Raw genomic sequence first — 26074 nt, forward strand, 5'->3', positions numbered from 1 at the left:
TATAAATAACATAGAATGGCTATAAGAACAATGAGAATAATAATAATAAGAAAAATAAAGAGAAATTAGATTAAGGGAGAAAATTTGGTAGAAATATCAAAATGAATAATAAGTGTTTCCACAAGTATTTAAAAAGGTATAGAATAACTAAGGTGAATGTTTATCCCCTAGAGAGTGCATGTGGAATTAATAATGGAAAATAAGGACATGGTAGATAAATTTAACAGATATTTTGCATCCATCTTCACTGTAGAGGAAAAAATATCATCCCAGGGATAATTGTGAACCAAGACGTGAAATGAAGGGAGGAACTTGAAACAATTATATTCACAGGGAAAGAGTACTGAAAAAATTATTGGAATTAAAGGTTGACAAGTCCCCAGGGCCTGCTGGACTTCATACTTGAGTCTTAGAAGAAGCGGCTGCTGAGATAGTAGATGCATTGGCTTTGGTTTTCCAAAATTCCCCAGATCCTGGAAGGGTCCCATCAGATTGGAAAATAGTGAATGTAATTACTCTTGTCCACTTTGGCAGGAAGAATAGAAAAGCAGCAGATTGTTTAAATGGAGAGAGATTGCAGAACTCTGAGGTACAGAGGGATCTGGGTGTCCTGGTAGATGAATCACAAGAAGTTAGTATGCAGATACAGCAAGTGATTAGGAAGGGAAATGTTAACATTATTGCAAGGTGACTGGAATATAAAAGTAGGGATCTTTTGCTACAATTCTACAGGGCATTGGTGAGGCAACATCAACAGCACTGTGGACAGTTTTGGTCTCCTTATTTAGGAAAGGACATAATTGCCTTAGAAGCAGTTCAGAGAAGGTTCACTCTACTGATTCCTGGGATGAGATCTCTTATGAGGAAAGGTTGGGCATGTTGGGCCAATTGGAGTTTAGAAGAATGAGGTGATCTTATTGAAACATAGAAGATGCTGAGGTGGCTTTTTTTTTTCTCTCAGAGGGTCTTGAGTCAGTGGAACTGTCTTCCCCAGGGAGCAGAAGAGGGTCATTCAATAGTTTTAGGATAGAGGGAGATAGATTCTTGACTATTAAGGGAGTGAAAGGTACAGGGGGTTGGCAGGAAAGTGACATTGAGGCCGCAATCAGATCAGACATGATCTTAGTGAATGGCAGAGAAGGCTCCAGGGGCTGATGGCCTACTCCTGCTCCTAATTTGTATGTTTGTATGATCTTGCTGTGCACAAATTGCCTGCAGCATTTCCTGCTCTCTACAACTCTACCACATACTGCCAACCCATATAAAGGATGACCCACACCCAGCTGATATCTCAGATACTCCTCCCACCCTAACTTCTGCTCCTTGAAGGGAAACTTCAAATGTCTTTGATTGTTTAAAATATGAGGACAGAATTCCTGATCGGGAATTCCTGGAGTGAATTGTTGTTCACAGGGCTCACTGGTTGGGAATTCAGAGGCCCGAAGTGCCTGAATTTCTGTCAATAATTTAAATGGAGTAAAAACTAGGCTGTAATTTTCCCAAACAGCAATCTTTGCAATCACAGCTGCTCACTGTAAAAGCTCAATGTGCAATAATAGAGATGACAAAATAGCATCACCGTTCATTACTCCAGGAGGACAATTTCCAGATTGGAGATCGTCCTGTGTCATGACCCTCACTGATAGTGTGAGTTAGTGAATGTTTAGTGAAGGAACAACTGGGCCCAGGTTGATCCTCTCTGAGATCAGCAAATCACACCGACATTCATTGTCCAGACACATATGAGGAAAATGTCCCCTCCACAGTCGATGGGAGGATGGCCAGTAACATTGGAACTGTGCCATTTATGGCTACGCACAGAGAGATTAGATAAAGGGACGTTTAAACTAATTGAATAGAACATCAGACATCTCAACGAGAAGATGATGAATTGAAATGGCTTTGGGTGAGGCACTGATTAACCATAGAACCATAGAAAAGTTACGGTGAAGAAACAGGCCATTCAGCCCATCATGTCTGTGCCAGCCAAAAAAGAGGAAAAAGAAACTGGCTGCTCATTTTAATCCCACTTTCCAGCAATAGGTCCGTAGCCTTGCAGGTTACAGTGTTTCAGATGCAGGTCCAGGTACCATTTAAATGAGTTGAGCTTTTCAGCCTCAACCAATAACTTAAGCAGTGAATTCCAAAGTTTTTCCACATGTCCCATCTAATACTCCTACCAATCACCTTAAATCTATGTCCTCTGCTAACTGACCCCTCAGCCAGGGGAATCAAGTCTTTCCTGTTTACACATTCTCGGCCCCACATAACTTTGTACACCTCAATTAGGTCACTTCTTAGCCTCCTCTGTTCTGAGGAAAACTACCTGAGCCTATCCAATCTCTCCTCATTGCTGCAATTTTGAAGCCCTGGCAACATTCTTGTAAATCCCCTCTGCACTCTCTCCTGAGCAATTATGTCCTTCCTGTAATGCAGTGACGAGAACTGTACAAAGAATTTAAATAGCACGTGGTGACGTCGGGAGTTCCCCACGACTTCACCAAGCGTCATTTTACGTGTCGGCATGCAGGCCCCATCCCCACTCGCCGACGCGTAAAATCCTGCCCTTTGTTTCCTGTCACTGAGCCAATTTTGTAACCAACCTGCCACCTTCCCCTGAATCCAATGGGATCTCACATTTCTGACCAGTCTGCCATGTGGGGAATGTCAAATGCCTAACTAAAATCCATGTAGACAACATCCACTACACTACCCTCATCAATCCTCCTTGTTACTTAATCAAAAATTTCAATTAAGTTAGTAAGACACAATATTCCCTAACAAAACCATGCTGACTGTCCATGATCGATCTGCCCCTTTCTAAGTGACAGTTTATCCTGTCTCTCAGAGTTGTCTCCAATAATTTGCCCACCACCAAAATCAGACTGACTGGCCTGTAATTTTCTGGCATATCCCTCACACCCTTTTTAAAAAATGGTATGACATTCGCAGGCCTCCAATCCTCTGTGAGCTCGCCTGTGTCTAGTGAGGATTGGAAAGTGATCCTCAGAGCATCTGCGGTTTCATCCTTGGCTTCATACAACAGCCTGGATACAATCCATCCGGCCCTGGTGGTTTATCCACCTTCAATGATGGCAGTCCCTCCAGTACTTCCTCTCCCACTATGCTTATTGTATCTAATGAGAACACGGATTTGAATTTGTTCTTCAAAATATAAACAACGTGGTGGATGTGAGAATGTCGGAAAAACAGGAGCCAACTCCATATGAACCTGACTAATGTGAATGGGGAGGTCTCGCTGTGTTCTCAGAAGAAGGAACTGCAGATTGTGAGATATGAATCATTCCATTATACTATTAATATTGACCAATGTTCCCGTGCACCCAGATGAGCCCAATAATCACAGCCCGACTCTCGGTTGAGTGAAGTTGACACAAGAGCTGAGTTAAAGCAATATCAAACACAATACAAATCAGTAACTAAATTCACCTGATATAGCACCAATCAGCAGGCATACTTCCTAGTTGAACTGTTTGATCTGTTGGTTCTGGTGGATTGATGACTTCAGCAACTATCATAACAGATATCAAGAGTGCCTGTCCCATTGTGCCATTTTCCATGTATCCAGAAACTACCCAAGGTGCAGAGATGGGAACAATTGTACCTGTAGACAAAGAAACACATTGTTACAGCATTGCTAATGGTGAGTCAGGGAGACTGCTGAGATGTGGAAAACACTGATGTGGCTATATTGAATCATAGACACACAGAATGATACAGCCTCCAGGTAAGATGCTCCTGTGTTGTTTGGTGGACATATCCGACTAATCACCCTGACCTCCTCTTTTCCCACAGACACACACAAAAAATGTATCCCATTATCTCAAGAATTGTCTTTTGAATTTTACTATTGAACTTGCTTCACCACCAGTTCAGGCAGTGCTCTCCATATCACAGTGACTCATTGTTTAAATAAATGTTGCACCTGATCCTTTTGCCAATCATCTTAATTCTATGCACTCTGGGTATCGGCTGCTCTGCCACTGAAAACAGTTTCTCCTTATTTACTCTGTCAAATCCATTCCTGGTTCTTCAAACCTCTCTCAAATCTCCTGGCAACGTTCTCTGCTCGAAGGAAATGACCTCCGACCTCTCCAGTCTCTCCATGTAACTGAGGTCCATCCACACTCCTATCATTCTAGTAAATCTCTTCTGCACCCTCTCCAATGCCTTGATTTCCTTCTTATCGTAAAGAAACAAAAGATGTGCCTGGAGGAGGTGTGATTGACAGAATCTGAACAACTACCACCTGAAAACAAAAAGAACAAAACAAGAGAGAAAAAAGGAAACCAGCAAAGAGAAAGGAAAGAAAAGGAAATGGAGGCAGAGGTTCTGATGAGAGTCATTGGAACATGGCAGGAGACTGTGGACAGCAAGATCAGCATGGAAGCAAGGTGGAGAATTAAAATGACAGTTGAACAGAGGCTTGAAGGCTGAAGGGATGTGTTTTGCAAATCAATCGCCTGATCTTACTTACATTCATACATACAAATTAGGAGCAGGAGTAAATCATTTGGCCCCTCGAGCCTGCTCCACCATTCAGTAAGATCATGGCTGATCTGATTGTGGCCTCAGTGCCACATTCCTGCCTACCCCCTGTACCCTTTGGTTCCCTTGTTGGTCAAGGATTTATCTATTTCCACCTTAGAATTATTCAATGACCTGCCTCTCAGGGGAAGAGGGTTCCATAGACTCATGGCCCTCTGAGAGAATAAAATTCTCCTAATCTGTCTCTTAAATGGGAAACCCATTATTTTTAAACCATGTCCCCTAGTTCTGGTGTCTCCAACAAGGGTAAATATCCTCTCAACAAGCACCCTGTCAAGCCTCCTCAGGGTTTTATATGTTTCAATAAAATCACCTCAAGTCTTCTAAACTTCAATGGACACAGTCCCAACCTGCCCAACCTTTCCTCATAAGATAACCCCTCATCCCAGGAATCAGTCGTCTGAACCTTCACTGAATTGCTTCTCAGGCAATTATCTTTCTTAAATAAGGAGACCAAAACTGTACACAATATTCTAGATGTTGTCTCAACAATGCCCTATACAACTACATGAAAACCATCACGACTTCTATATTCAACTCCATTACTCGAGGACAGTCTGGGCAGGAGGATTGGGATGGGCACGCTAGAGTTTGAAATAAAATGTGAGACAAAAAATAAATCAAAATGTCACATCACTGGAAAGTATGAATTGATTGGCTGGTGAGTAGTGTAGTTTTTTCCCCTATCTGCAAAGTTTCTGAGAGGGTTTAAGGAGCTGGGAAATTAAAAACTGCAACAAAAAAAAAAATTAGGAGAGAAAATGAGGTTTAAATAAAACATTTCATTATCTTCCCTCGGTTTAAATGACAACAGCAAAAAGAAGGTGAGTTGTTGGTGAGTCTTTATCTTTTTAAGTAGTAAGCTGCATTAGTGGTAGTAAGTTTTCTTACCTAATAGATAGAGGAATGGCAGGGCAGCTCTGACCTGTTGAATGCACATCCTGCGCTACGTAGGAACTCCAGGATGCTTGTGCAGGAATTGTCATCAGTTGCAGCAGCTCGAGCTCCGGGTTTCAGAGCTTGAGCAGCAGCTGTTATCACTATGGCACATCTGTAAGTTAGAGAGCTTTGCGATAGCATGTTTTTGATGTGGTCACCCCACAGCTGAAAAGTATGCAGAGAGAAAGGGAATGGGTGACCACCAGGCAGTCAAGGAGAAACAGGCAGGTAGTGCAGGAACCCCCTCTGTGCACCACACTGTCTAACTAGTATTCAGTTCTGAATACTGATGAAAATACTGGTTTATGTGGGGACTAGAGTCAACCCAGAAGGGAAAAACAGTAAAAACTGGGAAATAAGAATACTGGTCTGAACTGGTCTTGTATACATTAAAATGGAACACCAGTAAAACTAGGAATACTTGTCAAAACTGTTTTTACCTTTGCGGAAGTCATTAACGGCCCAGCTGTAGATGGACACATGAAGAACACAGGAAGAACAATAATAATAGGAAATTCAATCATGAGGGGACAGATTGTTTTTTTCGATGACAGCAGACTTGAATTAGGATGGTGTATTGCCTCTTTAGTGCCAGGGTCAAAGATGTCACTGGCCAACTGCGGAGCACCCTGCTGGGGAACAGTGAACAGCCAGCAGTCTGGCCCAAAGCAGTACCAATGGCACAGGTAGAAAGAGGGATGTAAACCTGCAGTCAGGATTTAGGGAGCTAGGTAGGAAAATAGCAAGCAGGACCTCAAGATTAGCAATCTTCGGATGACCCACAGTACCACATTCAGGTGAGTATAGAAATAAGAGGACAGAGCAGATGAGTGCATAGCTGGAAAGATGGACAGGAGGGAGGGCTTTATATTCCTGGGACATTGGGACCTGTTCTAGGGGAGATGGGATCTGAACAAGCCAAATGGGTTGCAGCTAAACTGAGCCGGGCCCAATTTATTTTTGGGGTGATTTGTTAATGCTACTGGGGAGGGTTTAAACTAACATGGCAGGGATATGGAAACCAGGGGTTCCCAAGGTGCACAAAACACTGGGAGAGACAGATAGCACTACAGTGTGAAATAGCAAGTTGTTTGAATAGCAAGTTACTATTGCCCTATTACTATTCCAGTCTTCTTCATGTGTCTCTCTACAGCTGAGCCAATGGTGGTGCTAATGACTTGAAGGTAAAAACAGTTTTGACCGGCATTCTTATTTCCTAGTTTTACTGGTGTTCCATTTTAAAGTATACAAGGTGGGTTCAGAGCAAGGGGGAGAGTAACATTGTCTAAATTAGCGTTACTGTGCATGTATGTGAATCCATGGGGCTGAATTTTGCCCTTGATGGGCGGGCAGGCCCGACCGACTCAGCAGCGGGCGGGCAGCCGATCGCCGCCGCTGAAACGGGCCCCGCCACCATTTTACGTGGGCAGGGGGGGATTCCAGTGTGATGCTGGACAGGAAGCGCTGTGCACTCCTGTGCGGGGAGGGGGGGGATTCCCCAACTGCGAGAGTGCGCTCTTTCACACATGCGCACGAAAGAGCGCACATCTCCCTGAGGCTAAGTGCTGCCTCAGGGAGATCACTGAAAGGTGGTGAAAGTTCAAAACTAGAAAAATTAAAAAATCATGAACATGTCCCCCTCATGTGAAAGTGTCACACGAAATGGGACATGTTAATGAAGTACACAGAAACTTTACTAAACTTTTTAAAATCCGAAATCAAACCTCATCCCGCCAGTGGATGAGGTTTGTTAAAAAAATCACTTTCCCGCCTGCCCGTTGGGCCCATGCGCAGAGCCGAAGTTCGCATGGGCCCCTCAAAATCATCGACAATTGGTGACTTAATGGCCTTAAAAGGGCCTTTAATTAACGGCGGGAACGTGTGGCGCTGCATAGCGCCCGCCAACCTAAAGATCGCGATGCCGTGAGATTTTAAGCGCTGACGTGCAGGCTCCACCACCCGCATGTCAGCCAGAAGATTCAGCCCATGGAATGTGCTTAATAAGATTGATGAGTTGCAGGCGGAGATAGCCTCATGGTAATGTGACATTGTGGCTATAACGGAGACCTGGCTCAAAGGCGGGCAGAAGTGGGTATTAAATATTCCTGGGTACAAGGTGTTCAGGAAAAATAGGAAAGGGGGAGGGGTGGCAGCATTGATTAAACAGAACATTGCAAAGCTGGATGGGATTGTGTCCCAGAGGGGTCAAGGATAGAAACTATCTGGCTAGAGCTAAGGAAGAAAAAGTCTCATAATTACATTGTTTGATGTAGTCTAAAGGCCACCAACTAGTCGGGAAGATATACATTTTGCAAGGAGATTATAGAGAGGTGCCAGGATTACAGAGTATTTATAATAGGGAACTTTATCAGAATATAGATTGGGATGGTCGGAGTGGAAAGGATAGTGAGGGGCAAGAGTCCCTAGAGTGTGTTCAGGAGAATTTTCCTCAGCAGTATTTTTCTAGTCCAGTGAGAAAGGAGGAAGTGCTTGGCCAGGTTCTTGGGAATGTGATGGGTCCAATGGATCAGAAGGGGAACATTTATGGGACATTAATCATTGGGAATAGGTTGATGATGGAAAAAGAAAAAGAACAATCCATAGTCAGAATAATTACAGGGGGAAGCCAACTTCAGTGGGGTAAGAATGGATCTGGCCCAGAAAAACTGGTGTCACAAGTAAGCAGGTGATTAAACAACAGGCTGCCTTTAGAGAAGAGAGCGTTCACTCACCATCAAGGTATATTCCCACAGAAGGGAATGTTAGAGCAAACAAATCCCGATCTCCTTGGATGACAACATGGATAAAGATTAAGCTGAAAAAGAAAAAGTGTACACATGACAGGTGTCAGGTTGGTAATGCAGCTGTGAACCAGGCTGAATATAGAAGGTTCAGAGGGGAATTGAAAAAGCAAATGAAAGAAGCAAAGGGAGAGAATGAGATGAGGCTGGCAGCTAACATAAAATGGAATCCAAAAGCCTTCTGTAGGCTTATAAATAGTAAAGGAGTGGTAAAAGGAGGAGTGAAGCCAATTAGGGATAAAATGGGAATGAATGCGTGGAGGTAGAGGGCAGGGTTGAGGTATTACATGAATAGTTTGCATCTGTCTTTTCCAAAGAAGAAGTTTCTGACCAGGTCATAGTGAAAAAGGAGGTAATTTAGACATTTGGAAGGTTTAAAATTGATAAGGAGGAGGTGTTGAATAGATTGTCTTGTTTAAAGTTGATCAGGCAACAGGACTAGATGAGATACATCCAAGGATACAGAGGGGAGTTAGGGAGGAAATTGCAGACGCAATGGCCATAATTATCCAGCCTACCTTAGACTCAGGGGTGGTGCCAGATGACTGGAGAATTACAAATGTTACATGATTGTTCAAAACAGCATATCAAGATAAACACAACTACAGGCCAGTCAGTTTAAACTTGGAGTTGGGGAAACTTCTAGAAAAAATAAGTTGAGACAAAATTTATACTCAATTCAGCAAACATGGGTTAATGAAGGTAAACCAGCCCAGAGCAATTAAGCACTAATCGTGTTTAGCTAACATTTTGATGAGGTAACAGAAAGTGTTGATGAGGTTAATGCTTTTGATGTGGGTGTACATGGACTTCCAAAAGGCATTCGATACAGTGCTGCACAACAGACAGCTGAGCAAAGATTTATCTCATCAAATAAAAGGGACAGTAGCAACTTGGATACAAAATTGGCTGAGCAACAGGAAACAGAAACAGCCTGTTCTTCGGACTGGAGGAAGGTGCATAGTGGAGTTTCCCAGCGGAGGTGTTTGTTACCTGTGTGGATGAGGAGAAGGACTGCAAGTTGGATGAGCAGATTGACCATGGCACCATGGTGAGGGATGTCATTCAAGTGGGTGAGCAGAGAGGAATGTGGTAGTGATAGGAGACAGTATAGTCAGGGGGATAGATACAGTTCTCTGCAGTTGAGAACATGAATCCAGGCAGTTGTCTTGCCTGCCTGGTGCCAGGGTTCAGGATATCTGCTCTGGGCTGGAGGGGAACTTGCAGTGGCAGTGAGAGAATCCAGTGGTTGTGATCCATGTAGGTACCAATGACATAGATAAGACTAGGAAAGAGTTTCTACATCCTGTTTTTATTCATTCATGGGATGAGGGCATAACTGGCTAAGCCAGCATTTATTACTCATCCCTAATTGCCCTTATTCAGAGGGCATTTAAGAGTCAACCACATTGCTATGGGCCGGGAGTCACATGTAGGCCAGACCAGGTAAGGATGGCAGATTTCCTTCCCTTTTGGACATTAGTGAAGTATTTGGGTTTTTACAACAATCGACAATGGTTTCGTGGCCATGATCAGACTTTTAATTTCAGATTCATTCTGAATTCAAATTTCACCATCTGCTGTGGTGGGATTTGAATCCTGGTCCACGGAGCATTACCCTGGGTCTCTGTAATACCAGACAATACCACTATGCCACCCCCTCCCCCTACTTATAGATTATTAGCAGCTGGGGGTTAAATTAAAAGGCAGAACATAAAGATAACAATCTCTGGATTATTACCTGAGCCACGAGCAAATTGGTGCAGGGTAATTGCGATTAGAGATATGAATCCATGGCTCAAAGAATTGGTGTGTGAGAAATGGGTTTCGATTCATGGGGTGCAGGCAGTGGGAGCGTACCATTGTGATGGTCTACACTTGAACCGTGCTGGGGCCAGTGTTCTGGTGAATCTTATAACTAAGGTGGTAGAGAGAGCTTTAAACTAAATAATGGGGGGAAGGGGTCATATGTAATGATATTCAGTAAAGTAAAGGGACACAACAATGCAATGGAGCAGGGCAGAAATTTGGGGAATGAGTTCCAGAGTGTGTCAGGAAGGGACAGAAAATACAACCATAAGAGTGCACCAGCAGATGAAGCAGAAAATGGTAAGATAAGCAGAGTTTTAGGCCTTGCATCTGAATGTACGCAGCATTTGTAGCAAAAGAGATGAATTGTTAGCACAACTAGAGATAAATATGGATGACCTGATAGGCATTACAGAGACATGGTCGAAAGGGGACCAAACCTGGGGTCTGAATGGTGAAGCATTTTTGATTTATCAAAATGACAGGAAGCTAGGAAAAGGTGGTGGGGTATCTCTGTTAATTAAAGAGGGCATTAGCTCAATACTGAGAGAAGAACTTAGCTCGAAAAGGCAAGGTGTAGAATCAGTTTGGCAAGAGATAAAAAATACTAAAAGGTAAGAGGTCACTTGTGGGAGGAGTTTATAGGCCTCCTCACTGTAGTTACAGTGTAGGACAAAGCATACAGGAAGAAATAAATGGGGTATCTAAGAAATGTACTGTGAGCAGTACATTCTAGTGCCAACCAGGGAACAGATAAAATCTGGTAATGTGCAGTGACACAGGATAAATCAATAACCTCATGGTAAAGTGGCCTCAAGGGACAGCAGTCATGTGATAGAATTTCATGTTCAGTTTAAAATGGAGAAGTGTTGGTCCATGCCTAGTGTTTTAAACCCAGATAATAAATAAATAATAAACCCATATGAAACTATGAAGGCAGAGTTGGCTTAGGTGAACTTGGAAACTAAAACTTAATACAGTAAAGTTGCATTGACAAAATTGAAGGTGATATTAAAGGGATTGTATCAAATTCAAAGCAACACTGTACAAATGTGCAAGATTAGTGGTAGGTCAGAAGAATGGACAGATTTTAACAACCAGCAAATAATTACTTAAAAGATAATTAAGTGGCAGAAAGTAGAGTATGAGAGAAAGCTCGCTAGTAATCTAAAAACAGGTAGAAAATGTTTCTACACGTGTTTGAATAGGAAAAGAATAACGAAAGCTAGAGAGTGATTCTGGGGAATCGGTAACACAAAACAAAGAAATGGTGGAGGCGTTGAACAGGGATTTTGTGTCTGTTTTTACAGTAGAGGACTTAGAAAACTTCCCAAAGAGCCTTCAGATTCAAGGGAGGGATGAACATAATACAATCACCTTGACCTGGGAAAGGGTGCTAGGAAAACTATTAGGCCTAAAATAAAAACAGGAAATGCCGCCAAACTCAGCAGGTCTGGCAGTATCGGTGGCGAGGGAAACAGAGTTAACGTTTTGAGTCTGTATGGTTCTTTCTCAAAGTTGAGTCATACGGACTTGAAACGTTAACTCTGTTTCTCTCTCCACAGATACTGCCAGACCTGATGCATTTTTCCAGCATTCTCTGTTTTTAGTTCAGATTTCCAGCATCCACAATATTTTACTTTTAAACTATTGGACCATGATGATAGGAGTACGTTTTTAAATTTCTCTGTTTATGTGTATATCCTATGTAGGTAAGGGTAATTTGTGTCTGTCTGTGTCCAGGCTTAATCAAAGTGATAAAAGCAAAATACTGCGGATGCAGAGTTCTGATGAAGAGACATACGGACTCAAAATGTTGACTCTGTCTTTATCTCCACAGATGCTGTCAGACCTGCTGAGTTTTTCCGGCAATTTTTCTTTTTAATCAAAGTGAGGTTGTTGGAGTTAGATTCTCTGTAGAGTCTAAGGCACAAAAGACTAAGGGTGTTATCTTCTTGCATTTCGGAATGAGACCTTATAGTGAGTGTTAAATTACAAGGAAACAGAGTTGGTCTGAAATCAGCATTTGGGGATAAGTTTTGAAATTGATTTGTAGCTGCTGTATTTCAAACGAGTCTCAAAGATACAAGAACATTTGCATTTTACAGGAGATTTGTGAGTAAACAGGGGCAGGCGTTTTAAATTTTATGGACCCGAAATAGAGGTAAAATAGGAACATGAAAGGTTTTGATATTTGGGAACCTGAGTTTTCAAAGAGATAATTAAAGGCAATGGAGAACTAAGATGAAAGGGGTGAAAAGGTATTTATACAAATGGGTTTTCAGCTGTAGCAGTTGCTGTGGGGGACGTCCCACTGAAGGCCAACCCCAGTGTTTTGGAGTGTGCAGAAAAGCTCGGAAAACCTTTTAATTGAGGAAAGCAGCACAGTTTTGGGCCAGGAGAATATGTGTCCTGAGAAACAGTTTGTTCGAACTCTCCCTTTGGAAGAGCCACATAAGTGTGGATTTGTTCTGTGAAGTCGTGGATTTTACTTCTGTTTAAAGTGAAAGCAAATTCTCAGTTTGGGGAATATTTCCTGGATTTTATGGTTAAGAATCTGTAAAGGCTGTTGCGAAAAAATAGTTTTATTGTGTAACTTTGATAAAGCATTTTGGGTATCATTTTGTACGACTTATTTTCTCACTGTATCTTCTATCTTGTGTGTTTAAGATTCATCTTTTCTTTTTTTCTTTTAATAAACATGTTAATTTTTCAATTTTTAAAAGTAATAACTGGAGTCCTGATACTTTTGTGTTCTGTAGCTTTCCCTCCTCGTTTCTACAATACAGAAAAAAAATTACAATCAGCCGAGATGGGTTTCAATCTGAGATCTGGCTTGCTGAGCATTAACATCAGCTGCAGCTGAAACAAGACCTAAAGGTTGAGAAGCCCCCAGTACCGGATGGCCTGCATCCGAGAGTCTTAAAAGAAGCAGTGGCATAGATTAGAGATGCATGAGTTATAATCTTGTAAATTCTTTCGATTATGAAAAGGATCCAGTGGACTGGAAAATAACTAAAGTAACACCTTCATACAAGAAAGGAAGGAGGCAGAAGGCAGGAAAATATAGGCCAGTTGGCCGAACATCAGCCATAGGGAAAGTGCTAGAAAGCATTATTAAGGAGGGTCCAGCAGGATACTTGATCAGGCAGAGCCAACATGGCTTTGTGAAAGGGAAATCGTTTTTAACAAATCTGTCCAAATTTTTTGACAAAGTAACACTCAAGGTGGATGAAGGGGAGTCTATGGATGTGGTGCACTTGGATTTCCAAAAGGCATTTGATAAGGGACCCCATCAAAGGTTACTACACAAGATAAGAGCACACGATTTAGTGGGTAACATATTAGCATGGATAAAAGATTGGATGGCTAACAGGAAGCAGAGGGTAGGGGCAAACGGGTCTTTTTCAAATTGGCAAGCTGTAACGAGTGGAGTGCCAAAGGGTTCAGCGCTGGGGCATCAGCTATTCACAATCTATATCAATGACTTGCATGAAGGGATGGAACGCGAATCCAGTTATTTGATTGTTGCTGGGTCAAAATCCTGGAACTCCCTCTCTAACAGCACAGGGACTGCAGCAGTTCAAGAAGGCAGCTCACCACCACCTTCTCGAGGGCAATTAGGGATGGGCAATAAATGCTGGCCTAGCCAGCAAAGCCCACATTCCATGAATGAATTTTTAAAAATGTATGGTTGCTAAATTTGCCAAGGTCACCAAGGTATATAGGAAAGTAAGTTATGAAAAAGAGGTAGTAAGTCTGCAAAGGGATATAAATATTAAGTGAGTGGGAAAAATTTGGCAGATTAAGTGTAACATGGGTAAATGTGAGCTTGTTCATTTTGGCAGGAAGAATAGAAAAGCAGTATAGTATTTAAATGGAGGGAGATTGCAGAACCTCGTTGTACAGAGGGATTTAGGTGTCTTCATACATGAATATACATAAGGTTAGTGTGCAGGTACAGCAAGTGATTTGGAAGGCAAATGGAATGTTGGTGTTTATTGCAGGAGGAATGGAATATAAAAGTCAGGAAGTTTTACTACAGCTGTACTGGGCCTTGGTGAGACCATATCTGGGCAGTTTTGATCACCTTATTTAAAATAAGGTATAATTGTTTTAGAAGCAGTTCAAAGAAGGTTCACTGGATTCATTTCTGGAATGAAGGGGTTGTCTTATGAAGACAGATTGAACAGGTTAGTCCTATATCTAATGGAGTTTAGAAGAATGAGAGGTGATCTTCGTGAGGGGACTTGATAGAGTAGATACACGGAGAATGTTTCCTATTGTGGGGTGACTAAAACTAGGAAACATAATTTAAAAATAAGAGGAATCCCTTTGAAGACAGAGCTGAGGAGAAACTTTTTCTCCAAAAGGATCATTGGTGTGTGGAATTCTCTTCCCCAGAAAATAGTGGAGGCTACATCTTTGAATTTATTTAAGGCAGGGTTAGAAGATTTCTGTTAGACAAGAGAGTCAAGGGTTATGGGGAGGCAGACAGGAAAGTGAAGCTGGGACCACAGCCAGATCAGCCATGATCTTATTGAATGGTGGAGCAGACTCAAAGTGCCAAATGGCCTGCTCCTGCTCCCATGCTCCTACGCTCATATTGGATGTTCTGTTAGAACCTCCTTATTTTTTACTGCATTTCCCAACATTAATATCATCTGCAAATGTTGGCATTTCCAGGTCATTAATTTGTATCCAAAGTGTAAGACTCCCTGACCCCTGGAGGACACCACTGTAAACTTCCTTCCAGTCTGAAAAACAACTGTCCGCCACTACTCTCTGTGTTCTGTCTCTTAGCCAATTCTGTATCCACACTGCCAACCCCTTTAATCCCATGGGCTTTAATTTTACGAACAGTCTATTATGTATCAATTTGTCAAACATCTTTTGAAAGTGTATAGACATAATGTCAACTGCCCTCATCCAACATTAACCATTAAATATCTCAATGAAGCTAGTCAAACATGATTTATCTGTAACAAGACAGAATTTCCTGCCACTGAACCTCAGTCTGGACCCAGCATTCCAGCAGCATCCAGTAACCTGAGAGAGATGCAATGTATCAGCTTCCACAAGGGTACATGTCGACTGCAGTAGTGGGATTCATGCCTGGCATATGGAGCCTTTATTATACTAGGAAAATTCAGCAGCCACTGCTGGAGTAGGAACATGAGTTTGGAATCCCATCCCACCATGGGCAGGATTTTCTGTGCCCGCTGGAGTCGGCATGATCGGTGGCGTGAGCGGATAATATGGCGCGATTGGTTTCATGACAGCAGTAAACCAGTTTGCGATTGCCCGCTCAGCCCGCTATCGGACATCATTGTAACTCATTAGGAAACTCATTGTAATACATCTGCATATCATTATCATTCAGCCCGCCAGAATCGTACCCCCCTTCCCCGGGTCATCCGTCCATGTCAGCAGGATAGTCCGCCAACGTGTTTCACTACAGCACATAAAAGGAGTGAGCTTGGTGGCCTGCACTTTGAGGGGAACTCGGAGGTGAGTACACAGTAACTTTGTGCAGCTCTCGCCAGGGTCACCTGTTGGACTTCAAGCTTCAGGAGAATCGGGGGGTTCGGGGTTAAGGGCAGCCCTGCCATTGAGGCGACTGATGGGAGGAGGGCGGGGAAAGGCAGGCCTGGCATTGAATATAGTGCCCAAGTATTCAGTGCGGGTGGGTAGGGTGGGTGAGGGAAGTGGCTACACATTAGGGAACCTGTATAAAGTGGTCATTCCTCTGCAACTGAGACAGCTCAGGTGCAGCCACATTGATATGGTTGGGGTCGGGCTCCTGGCTTACCTGCCCACTCAAGCAACACAGAGGCAGCAAATTGCCACCAAGTGCCCCAGAGCTCCACGTACACCACAGCCGACCCACCCGCCCTCAGCCCACCCCACAGGCAGACTGCAAATTCATGAGCATTTTAGTGGGCTGCAGAGCAGTTGGATGACTGCGCACATTGTACAATCTCCTCGCTAAAGCTGGCCGTGGAGCAGTCACTGCAGGAGACGCTCACACTCCTTGCAATGTCAGCATTCCAGTTTGGACCCGTCTCCCCAATAGCTCAAGCTAATAGGGCAGCCATGCAGCGCACTATTCTCTGACCATCCAAGTGGTGGCCAGCACTCTCCGGGAAGTGTTATGGGGCCGTTACACTTAACCAGGACAGGTTCTTAGTGCACCCATGCTAACCACATGTCTCTCACTTTCATCCTGCAGGCTGAGTACATCAGGATCATGGAGCCTGGTGAACTAGCTGTGTGCCTGATGGCCTACAGGATGCAAAGACGTTGGAGGAGAGAGCGACTGAGGATCCTGGCTGCATAGAGGCAGGAGCAGCAACCTCAGGAAGAAGGGGCAGCTGGTGCTCCAGCAAACGTCACCCAAGAGCCCCAACGAGCCATTGCAGGCCAGCGCCTAGCCACATCCAGGGTCTATAGATGCTGCCTGTCATTCCTGCAGATGACCAGGAACCAGTGTCGCCGAAGACTGCACATGTCTGGGGAACTGGTCGGTCCCATCTCCCGGCTCCTGCAGGATTTGGTGCCATGGGGACATGGAGGGTATCTGATGCCAGTGGCTGTGAAATTGACAGTGGCACTCAATTTCTATGCCAGTGCCTCTTTCAGGGCTCCACGGGTGACCTCTGTGGGGTATCACAAGCTTCCACCCACAAATGCATCCATGAGATCACGGATGCCATCTTCACGAGGACACACAACTTTGTGCATTTCACCAGGGACCAGGACAGCCAGGAAGCAAGAACGATTGGATTCTCCCAGATCTCAGGTTTCCCATAGGTGCAGGGTGCGATTGACTGCACCATGTGGTGCTCAGGTCTCCATTGCAACATAGTGGACTATATCAACCACACGTGGTTCCATTCGCTGAATGTGCAGCTAGTGTGCGACCACTAGAAACACATCCTGCAGGAGTGCGCACGGTTTCCAGGGAGTGTGCACAATGCCTACATCCTCAGTCGGTCACAGATCCCTGGAGTTTTGCAGGGTCCACAGAGGCTGCAGGATTGGCTCCTTGGGGACAAGGGCTACCCGCAGAGGCCGGGGCTGATGACACCCGTGCGTCAGCCTCAGACTGCAGCAGAACAACGGTATAATGAGGCTCACGCTGCAACTCGTAACTTGCTGGAGCAGAACATCAGGATGCTGAAGATGAGGATCTGCTGCCTGGACAAGTCTGGTGGAGCCCTGCAATACACTCCGCAGAGGGTGACACACATTGCTGCGCCCTTTACAACCTGATCCTACAACATGGAGAGGAGCTGGCTGAAGAGGAAATGGAGGAGCTGCACGTCTCCTCTGATGAGGAGGACGCTGAAGGGGGTGAGGGTGAGGGTGAGGGGGCCCTCGGAGGCGGCGATGATGGTCATGAAGCCCTCGCACTGACTAGATGAGGCAGGCGTGCTCAGGAGGCCCTCATAGCTGCTAGATTTGTGGAGGATGATGATGACATACAGTGAGGAGACACCATAGTTCCTCACATCACATCTGTTAATGTTTGACTCCAGTCTGGCTTATGGCAGCGCAAATACCCTCTGTGATAATTCTCCTGTCATGGAGACACAGTGGAGGCCCTAATAGTTGCTTAATTGCAGGAGAATGATGATGACATGGAGTGAGGACACTCCATAGATCTTCACATAGCCTCTGACAAAGACTGTCTCCTGTCTGGCTGAGGGGCAGGTCGGCTGTGCTCTGTGATCAGGGACATATCATAGAGACACAGCCATGAAACTTTAGAAGCATCTGATCCTTTGTCCACCTTCAGCATCTGAGCCCTTCAGCAGCACAGCGTCACTGGTCACAGATGCTGAAGAGACGGGGGTCAGCCCCTCCTTAAAGGTGCTGAGAGCACACTGAGAGAATGAGCGAGCTCTGTGGCACCTGCCCACTACATTCTGGCAGCAATGACAAGCACTGTCGAGGTGCAGACATCAGTAATATTTCCCGGGGTAGAATTTTCCGTTCGTCGTGCGGGTGCGCGCCCGGTCTGAACGTGTGTAAAATGACGCAGGATGACATCAGGCGAGCATCCCGACGTCATCGCTCCCTCACGCGATATTTCAGTGGGCAGGCGCGTGCAGCAGTCGGCAGCTCGCCCGCCGACAATTAACAGGCTCATTAAGGACATTAAAGGTCCAAGTGAATGAAATGTTTCACCGCCCGTCCGACCTTACGGTTGGTGGGTGGGTGAAAAGGCCAAGCGGCCTTTGGATTTTTTGTGAAACCTCATCCACGGGCGGAATGAGGTTTTAATCAGTCATCCAAAAAAATTTAAATGTTTAAACTAATTTCTAACACATCCCTGCTCATCTCACAGTGTCACATGAGCAGGGACATGTTATTAAAATTTTTACAATCTTTCTTTTTATTCCAAGAATCTCCATCTCCCTGAGGCAGCTCTGAGCCTCAGGGAGCTTTTCCTTTGCTTAACCGTGCGCATGTGTGAACTTCTGTGCTGGCCCTCCTCTCCCCCTCCCCCTACACAGGCAGTGCTGAGCGCTGTCCTGCACCTTTCACACCGGGCAGGCCTTAGTTGGCCCGCCAGCGTCAAATAACGATTATGGCCCATTCACGGGCGGCTGTTGGCTTCCCGACCACTTCCACTTTGCCCCCAGCGAGCCCGCCCAATGAGGGCAAATTTCTGCCCCAGGGAGTGTGAGGCCGGACCATCACTTTGCTCTGAGGGCTGCACAGAGCAGAGGGAAGAGGCCCTGGACTGAGACACCTGCCTTTATCTTCTGCAGAAAGGTTTCATATCTGAGTGACAAAAACACTACTCATCAGGACAAGGGGCCATAGGCAGGGAGACATTCTTGAGAGTCGGGTGGGCTGGATACTCTATGAGTCATTTAGATGGATGGGCCTGGAGAGTGCACCTGCTGATCCTCCTCCCTACAGGTGCCCAGGGGCCCCAGGCTGACCACTAGCAGGGGTAGCCGGGCTGAGATCGAGCTGCCTGGCACCCATCTTGCGAACACATTGTTGGAGGCTTACTATGAGCATCAGCAATGGAGTTGAGCCCACACAGCAGTGCAGAAGCAACATCCTGGTCCAGTGTTAACCTCAGTGCATTGGCATGTCGGCACTGTCACCTCAGGCTGAAGGCTGACAGACTCCTCCATCATGCATTACAAACTGAGGAATGCAGTGGACATCCCTTCCTGATGTTCCTGAGCCTGCCTTTGCAGCTCCAGCAACTGTGACATGACTGAGTCCAGAGGCTCGTCATCTGACTCGGACTCAGCACAATTCTGGCCTCCAGCGGTCCTCGGAGTGCTAGAAACCTCGGGGGTCACTGCCTCCGCCTGCTGTGCGATGTGCTCACCACATTGTGATCCCAAGGCTACTCTAAGGCTCGGTCCCACCAAAGTGTATCTCTGCGCTGGTGGAGGGTGAGGGTCAGCACTGTGATGGGACTTCAGGGAGGGTGCCTCCAGATTCCTGCACAGAGGTTTCTTCGGGGCTTGTTTGGAGGCGCTGGGTTGTGGACTCCATCGGCTATTTGGCAGATGTGCTTGCGCAAGCAAGGGGAGATAATTAGTGCATGGCATTGGCCTGTGAAAGAGAACATGTCATTCACAGCATAGTTGTCTAATGGATGTTGCACTGCTGGACCCTCACTTGTAAGAGCACCGCTGACCTCACCGTCAGCACTGGACCGGTCCAGATCATCACCAGCCAGCTGGGCGGCTCTGTTTTCAAATTCCGTGAGGACCTTGATTTCAGCCATTCCGCCATTGGGCTCTTGAGCCAGCTGTGAGTGATGGCCCTATGGATCTGCGATGGGTTTTTGAGTGTGTGTGTTGAAAGCGATGAGAAGAATGGCTTTTCTATTTTTGTTTGCTCATTGGGATGTAGGCGTTGCTGGCTAGGCCAGCATTTATTGCCCATCCCTAATTGCCCTTATTCAGAGGGCATTTTTCAGAGTCAACCACATTTCTGTAGGTGTGGAATCACATGTAGGCCAGGCCAGCTGAGGACAGGAGATTTCCTTCCCTAAAGAACATTACTGGGTTCTTATGACAATCGACAATGGTTTCATGATCATCATCAGACTTTCAATTCCAGATATTAATTGAATTAAAATTTCAAACTCTACCATCTGCTGTGGTGAGAGTTGAACCTGGGTCCCCAGAGCATTACCCTCTGGATTACCAGTCCAGTGACAATACCACTACACTACCACCTCCCCTAATTACCCTGGTGTAACGGGGGAGATCTTACCCTGACTCAACCTGTCGGAATGAGGAAGTTCATTCATCCTCTTGCAGCACTGGGTGGCTGTCCTCTATTGAAGGGCGTTGGCACTGACCACCAATGCCACCACCTCCTAAGCCGGGTTAGTGCTGTTGATGCCCTTCCTGTGGCCAGAGTGGGGGTAGAGGACATCCCGGGAGCCCCCACAGCATCTAAACGGTGCTCGAGGGGCGCGTCGCTGAACCTGTGGGCTGCAGTCTTTTCCGTTTCAGGGCCATGTCTTAGGTGCAGCAGTTGTGGTCTGGAAGCACTGAGATGTGTGCCTGCAGCTGGACTTTAAATGTGGTGCTCGGCGTGATGCAGCGGCGGGGTAATGGTGAGAGGGCGAATGACAGCCCGCCCGCCATGGAAATAGCGCGTTTCCCGGGAGTACATAAATAATGTGGTGGGTTTGGGATGATACGGCGTGAAAACCCACCATCGTTTTACCTGCCTGCTTCGGCACTGAGTACGAATCTGGGAAGATTCCGCCCCATATGTGGGAAACCTTCCTATTCTGGGAGCATAAAGTCTGCAGATATCAAAGGAATAGCCCAAGTGGCACTTCTACCCACTGGGAACAAGTGAACAATGAAGCCTCTGGGATTGACAATGGGGGGATTTTTCGGTCAGTGTCTCAGTCTACACACTTAGGTTGAAACAAGACAGATCAAAGATCGAAAGGTTGTTTTCTATTCCTTTGTTATTTTGAGGGAACATTGGATGTACCTGCAGCATTAGAGAAATGTGAATAATTGAAAAGTCTGTCCAGGCCGGTCTCTATTGCACTATTCAAATCCATTCCATGAACCATTGTTCCAATCCATTGGAAATGTAGGAATTCTTCCTCTTCATAATTCTAAGACAAAAAGAGCAGAATGTATTACCATATGACACAACTGAACTCCCTCTGTAAAGCGTCAGTGTTCAGAGGGCATCCTAGTTTCCCAGGTGTGGTAGCAGCATTCATGTCCTGGATGGGCTGGGATTGAAATAGAGTTAGGAGGTTTGATGGAATTCTTGGCATTAACACTTCCTGGTTCATTTTCCTTTTTCTTTCACTCTTTCAGCTTTAGCGTTGTCCTGCACTATTGGCCTTGCTCCTCCCCTTGGGTTTTCAATAAAAAAAAATTAGAGAGTGTTATTGGAAGCCTTTTACACTGAATCAAGCCCCTCTGAGTGTTCTCAGGGCCAGGGAGAGAAGTCTTGAGCCCTAGTGCTTCTCCTGTTTCCCGGCCCCTTAATCCCACCCCCACCTCCTCCCCCCACCGGCCCCCAACCCTCTTCCCTCAATCATGCAGGATGATTTATCCCCATTCAACATTCACCAATTAATTCACTAAACGATCACAGAAAGGTCCCAGTAAAATGGGAAATCCCATTGTTAGCATCTGGCTGCAAATATCATCTGATATTTATGCAGCATGGCTCATTAATAGTAAGAGCAAGAATGATACAATGCAGTGTTAGTTTGATTGCACCCAAAAGGTGATCCCACCACGACCACTAAACGAACCAGAGATTACAGATATTACTTTAACAGCATTGTATAATATACCCCATTACTTATTTATAACACTGCAGACGATAACACTGATTTTGTTCACTGCCTCAGCCCTCATTATAATATTCCACGCATTGTCCTTCCTGGCAGTGATGACAGTAAATTAATATTTGTGGAAATATTCTAAACTTGCACCTCAGATTAACTACAGAAGATCTATCCCATTCTATAAAAGCAGTAGAATACTTTATTCTGCCTTAGGTGCATATTATTCAATACAATTATTTCACACAAGGACTATTACTGGATTCTACTTTATCAGTAATCTCATAGGCTAGAAATATCAAATACTTCCTGATCAACAAAGTGCAATTATGGAACAACATGGTCTTCACTGTCAATGAGAAGCATTGGAACCCTAATGTGCCTCTGTGCAACACAATATTTAGAAGGCCAGAGGACAAAGTCTGAATGGTTCACATTTGTATTTGTATTTTCTTGTTCAGCAAGTCTGAACACTCTTCTGATTGCTGCTTCTTACTAGGATATATTTTTAATATCTAGTTTGCAACACAACTTCATCTTGATGTTTCAATGCCTCAAGGAAACATTAAAAGCACCAAGATAGAGTAAGCTAATAGTTAAGTAGATAAAAAGATTGAAATCAAGGGAAAAGGCTCTTAAGAATCACATAGGGTGTAAAATAGATTACTGATTCTCTATGAGCCCATTACGCTCTTGTGTCCTTGTAATTCCACTCCACAAAACATGCTCACAGTAAACTTCCATCAGCAAGAAAATAAACAGACCTCCAGAAATGATTCAACTTCCTGATGGCAAGATAATTATGGATGATAAAGGCCATTTGGACCAGCTTATCGGATCCATCCAGAATGACACACAAACATACTATTATGAGCAGGAGTGAGCCATTTGGCCCATTAAGCCTGCTCTGCCATTTAACAACATTCCCTAAATTATAACAGTGATTACAACTCAAAAGCTCTTAATTGGCTATCAGGTGATTTGAGACATTGTGAAAGGTGCTGTATAAATGCATGTTTAACTTTCTTTCATTACACCTGCATGGATAGGCAGAGTGACTGTAGCAATGGTGATATTGTTGGACCAATGCTGATTCTCTTAGGATAATTAATCACAGAGCACTTGACTAGTGTTAGCAAAGTGGCTACAAAGAAAACACTACATTTACAAAACAATTCAACTCTGTAACAATATAACCTTGCCATTCTGACTTCACTGGCACCAACTCATCGTATACCTTAAATGGCATCGGTCCCTTGTATGCTAATGCCACTAACCAAGGATTTGACATTCTGATATCTACCAGCAGCTCAGAAAAATTGTAGAGAGAATCGTTGTTCTGAATTTTTCAGAGTAGAATGATACATGGTACAAACATTCCGTACGGCCATCACTCAAGAACTGGATTGATTCCCCTGCGCCCAGAAGCTGTCGTACAAGTTGTGTTGAGCACTGAATTTACAGCCTATCCACAGGTTCAATATGATGTTGCATTTCATTTGCACTAAATAAATGTCAAAATACAATTTTTTTAAAAATCTGCTTGTTCCTGAGATCTGTGCAAAACAGGGAAATTAAGTGGAAAAGTGTAATTTATGCAGAAGAATCTCTAAAAGGAAAAAAAAAAGTGACAGCAACTTTCAGTGTGACCTCAACAGAGTCCTGAGAGTTTGGTCAATTGAGGGAACATAAATCTCTTTTTAAATGTCTAATAATGTTTATATTTGGCATTTAAAAATTAACTGCCAATACTGTTTAAATTCTAAAACTCATCCAGGGGCCCAAGCAGGGAGAGAGTAGCTAACCACTGGGGCACAGCTGTAGATAGCTTGCAATGTTTTTCTGTACCTGGGCTCAGCTAGTGCCATTATTTTCATAGCACATGAATTCAAACATTTCAGTGCAACTTAGCACTGGAGTGTGACCTCATCGCACTGCTGGGAGTTCAGTGAGGAAGGGAGGAAGGTGCAATTCTGTTTTTTCTCACTTTTTCACCTGTAGGAACTGGTACTTGCTCTACTACATGGGAAGGAGCTAGCTGTTTGGTGAGGATCTGGTCTGTGGTGCAGGTCTATTCTATTCCTAAGGTTTCAAATAGCATAGGAACTGGTGGTAAGATTAATAAAATACATAAAATAAAATAAATAATTCAATAAAATAATTAAGTAGTTAATTAAAACACATAAGGAAGGCAGCACAGGTGATGTGACACAGCTGCAGCATGTGGGATCTCCTGGATACCACTGTCATCCAGGGCAAACACAAAGCCATTCAAGTGGAGCGAGCTATAATGAATATAGTGATAGTCGGGGACAGTATAGTGAGGGAGAATGACACTGTTCTCTGCAGCAAAGAATGAGAGTCCAGGCAGCTGTGTTACGTGCCCGATGTCAGGGATAGGGCTATTTGCTCAGGGCTGGAGAGCAACTTGCACTGGGAGGGGGAGAACCCAGTTGTCATAGTCCATGTACCAATGACATAGGCAGGAGAAAGAAGGAGGTACTACATAGTCAGTGTGAGGAACTAGGCACCAAATTAAGAAGCAGAACTCCAAAGGTGATAATCTCTGGATTATTCCCTGAGCCATGTGTAAATTGGCATAAGACAAATTGACTGGGACAAGTGTTCTAGCGAGCTACATAGCTGGGGAAACAGAGAGGGGTAAAACTAAATAAAGGGTGTGAGGCATCAAGCTTGTGTGGGTATTGAAAATCAAGGTGTAGAGACAAGGCAGAGGAGCAAAATAGTAATATAGGAAATGAGGGTTAAAGAATGGCAGGGACAGAGAGAAAAAAAACTTAAGAATACACCAACAGTCAAGGCTATTTATTACAAAGATAACAAAAAGACAAAACCAAAGACTCTGTATCTGAATGCACAAAACATTCAGTACATAGTAAATTAATTGATAGCACACATTGAAGTAAATAAATATGATCTGAGAGTCATTTCAGAGAAGTAGCTGCTAGGATGACAAGGATTGGGTTCTGAATATTGAAGGGCAAATGACATTCAAGAAGAATAGGAAGCTCGGTAAAGGTGGAGGGGTAGCACTGTTGATCAAGGATGGCATTGGTGCTATGGTTAGAGATGACCTTGGTTCAGGGGATCAGGATGTTGAGTCGGTTTGGGTGGAGATGAGAAATAGTAGGGCAAAGAAGTCACTCGTGGGAGTGGTCTACAGGTCCCCTAAAAGTAACCACAGTATAGGACAAAGTATATAAGAAGAAATATTGGGTGCTTTTGATAAAGGGATGGGTGACTTTAAACTAGATATAATCTGGACAAATCAGGCTTGTAGTGATAGCCTGGATGAAGAGTTCATGGAATGCTTTCGAGATTTTTTTTTAGAGCAGCAGAACTAAACAAAGAACAGGTTATATTAGACCTAGCGCTGTGTAATGTGACAGGATTAATTAATGACAAAAACAAAAAGCTAAAAGCTACTGCGGATGCTGAAGGACCATGGAGGCTCGAAACGTTAACTGATTTCTTCTCCGCCGATGCTGCCAGACCTGCTGAGTTTTTCCAGGTAATTCTGTTTTTGTTTTTAATTAATGACCTCAGAGTGAAGGCACTCTGAGATTGCAGCAACTACATTATGATTGAATTTTATATCCAATTTGAAAGGGAGGAAGGCGGGTCTAAGACTTGTATTTTAAACTTAAATAAGGGTAACTACATGGGCATGAAAACTGAGCAAGCTGAAGTGAACTGGGATACTAGGCTAGGGGATAGATCAACAGAGAAGCAGCTGAATGCATTTAAGGGGATATTTCAGAATACTCAGAATAAGTATATTCCTATGATAAGGAAAAATCCTAAAGGGAGGACCGATTATCCATGGTTAACTAAAGAAGTTAAAGAAAGCACCAAACTGAAGAAAAAAGCCGATAATTGTGCATCGTTGAGTGGCAGGTCAGGTGATTGGTAAGAATACAAAGAATGGCAGCGCATTACTAAATGGCTTATGAGAAGGAAGAAATTAAAGTATGAGAGGAAGCTAGCTAGAAATGTAAAAACGGATAGCAAGAGTTTCGACAGTAAAGAAAAGGAAGGGGTTATCAACAATGCTATCATGGAGCACTTGCTTAGAAATAACCTGTTCACTGAGGCTGTTTATCAACCTCCCATA

The 26074-nt window shown here is 44.2% G+C and overlaps 1 protein-coding gene across 1 annotated transcript in view; it reads right to left on the reverse strand.

Moving 5' to 3' along the window:
- The window catches only part of LOC144680393 (heme-binding protein 2-like), a 36702-nt gene that overhangs the window by 6117 nt on the left and 4511 nt on the right, over positions 1 to 26074 (reverse strand). The window contains exons 2-3 of the mRNA XM_078541362.1: positions 21120 to 21249; positions 3451 to 3625 (exon numbers count right to left, since the gene is read on the reverse strand). Coding sequence (XP_078397488.1) covers positions 3451 to 3625; positions 21120 to 21249 — 305 coding nt within the window. The remainder of the gene's footprint in view (positions 1 to 3450; positions 3626 to 21119; positions 21250 to 26074) is intronic.

The sequence above is a fragment of the Cetorhinus maximus genome, chromosome 5 (genome assembly GCF_964194155.1).
Source record: "Cetorhinus maximus chromosome 5, sCetMax3.hap1.1, whole genome shotgun sequence".
Lineage (NCBI taxonomy): Eukaryota > Metazoa > Chordata > Chondrichthyes > Lamniformes > Cetorhinidae > Cetorhinus > Cetorhinus maximus.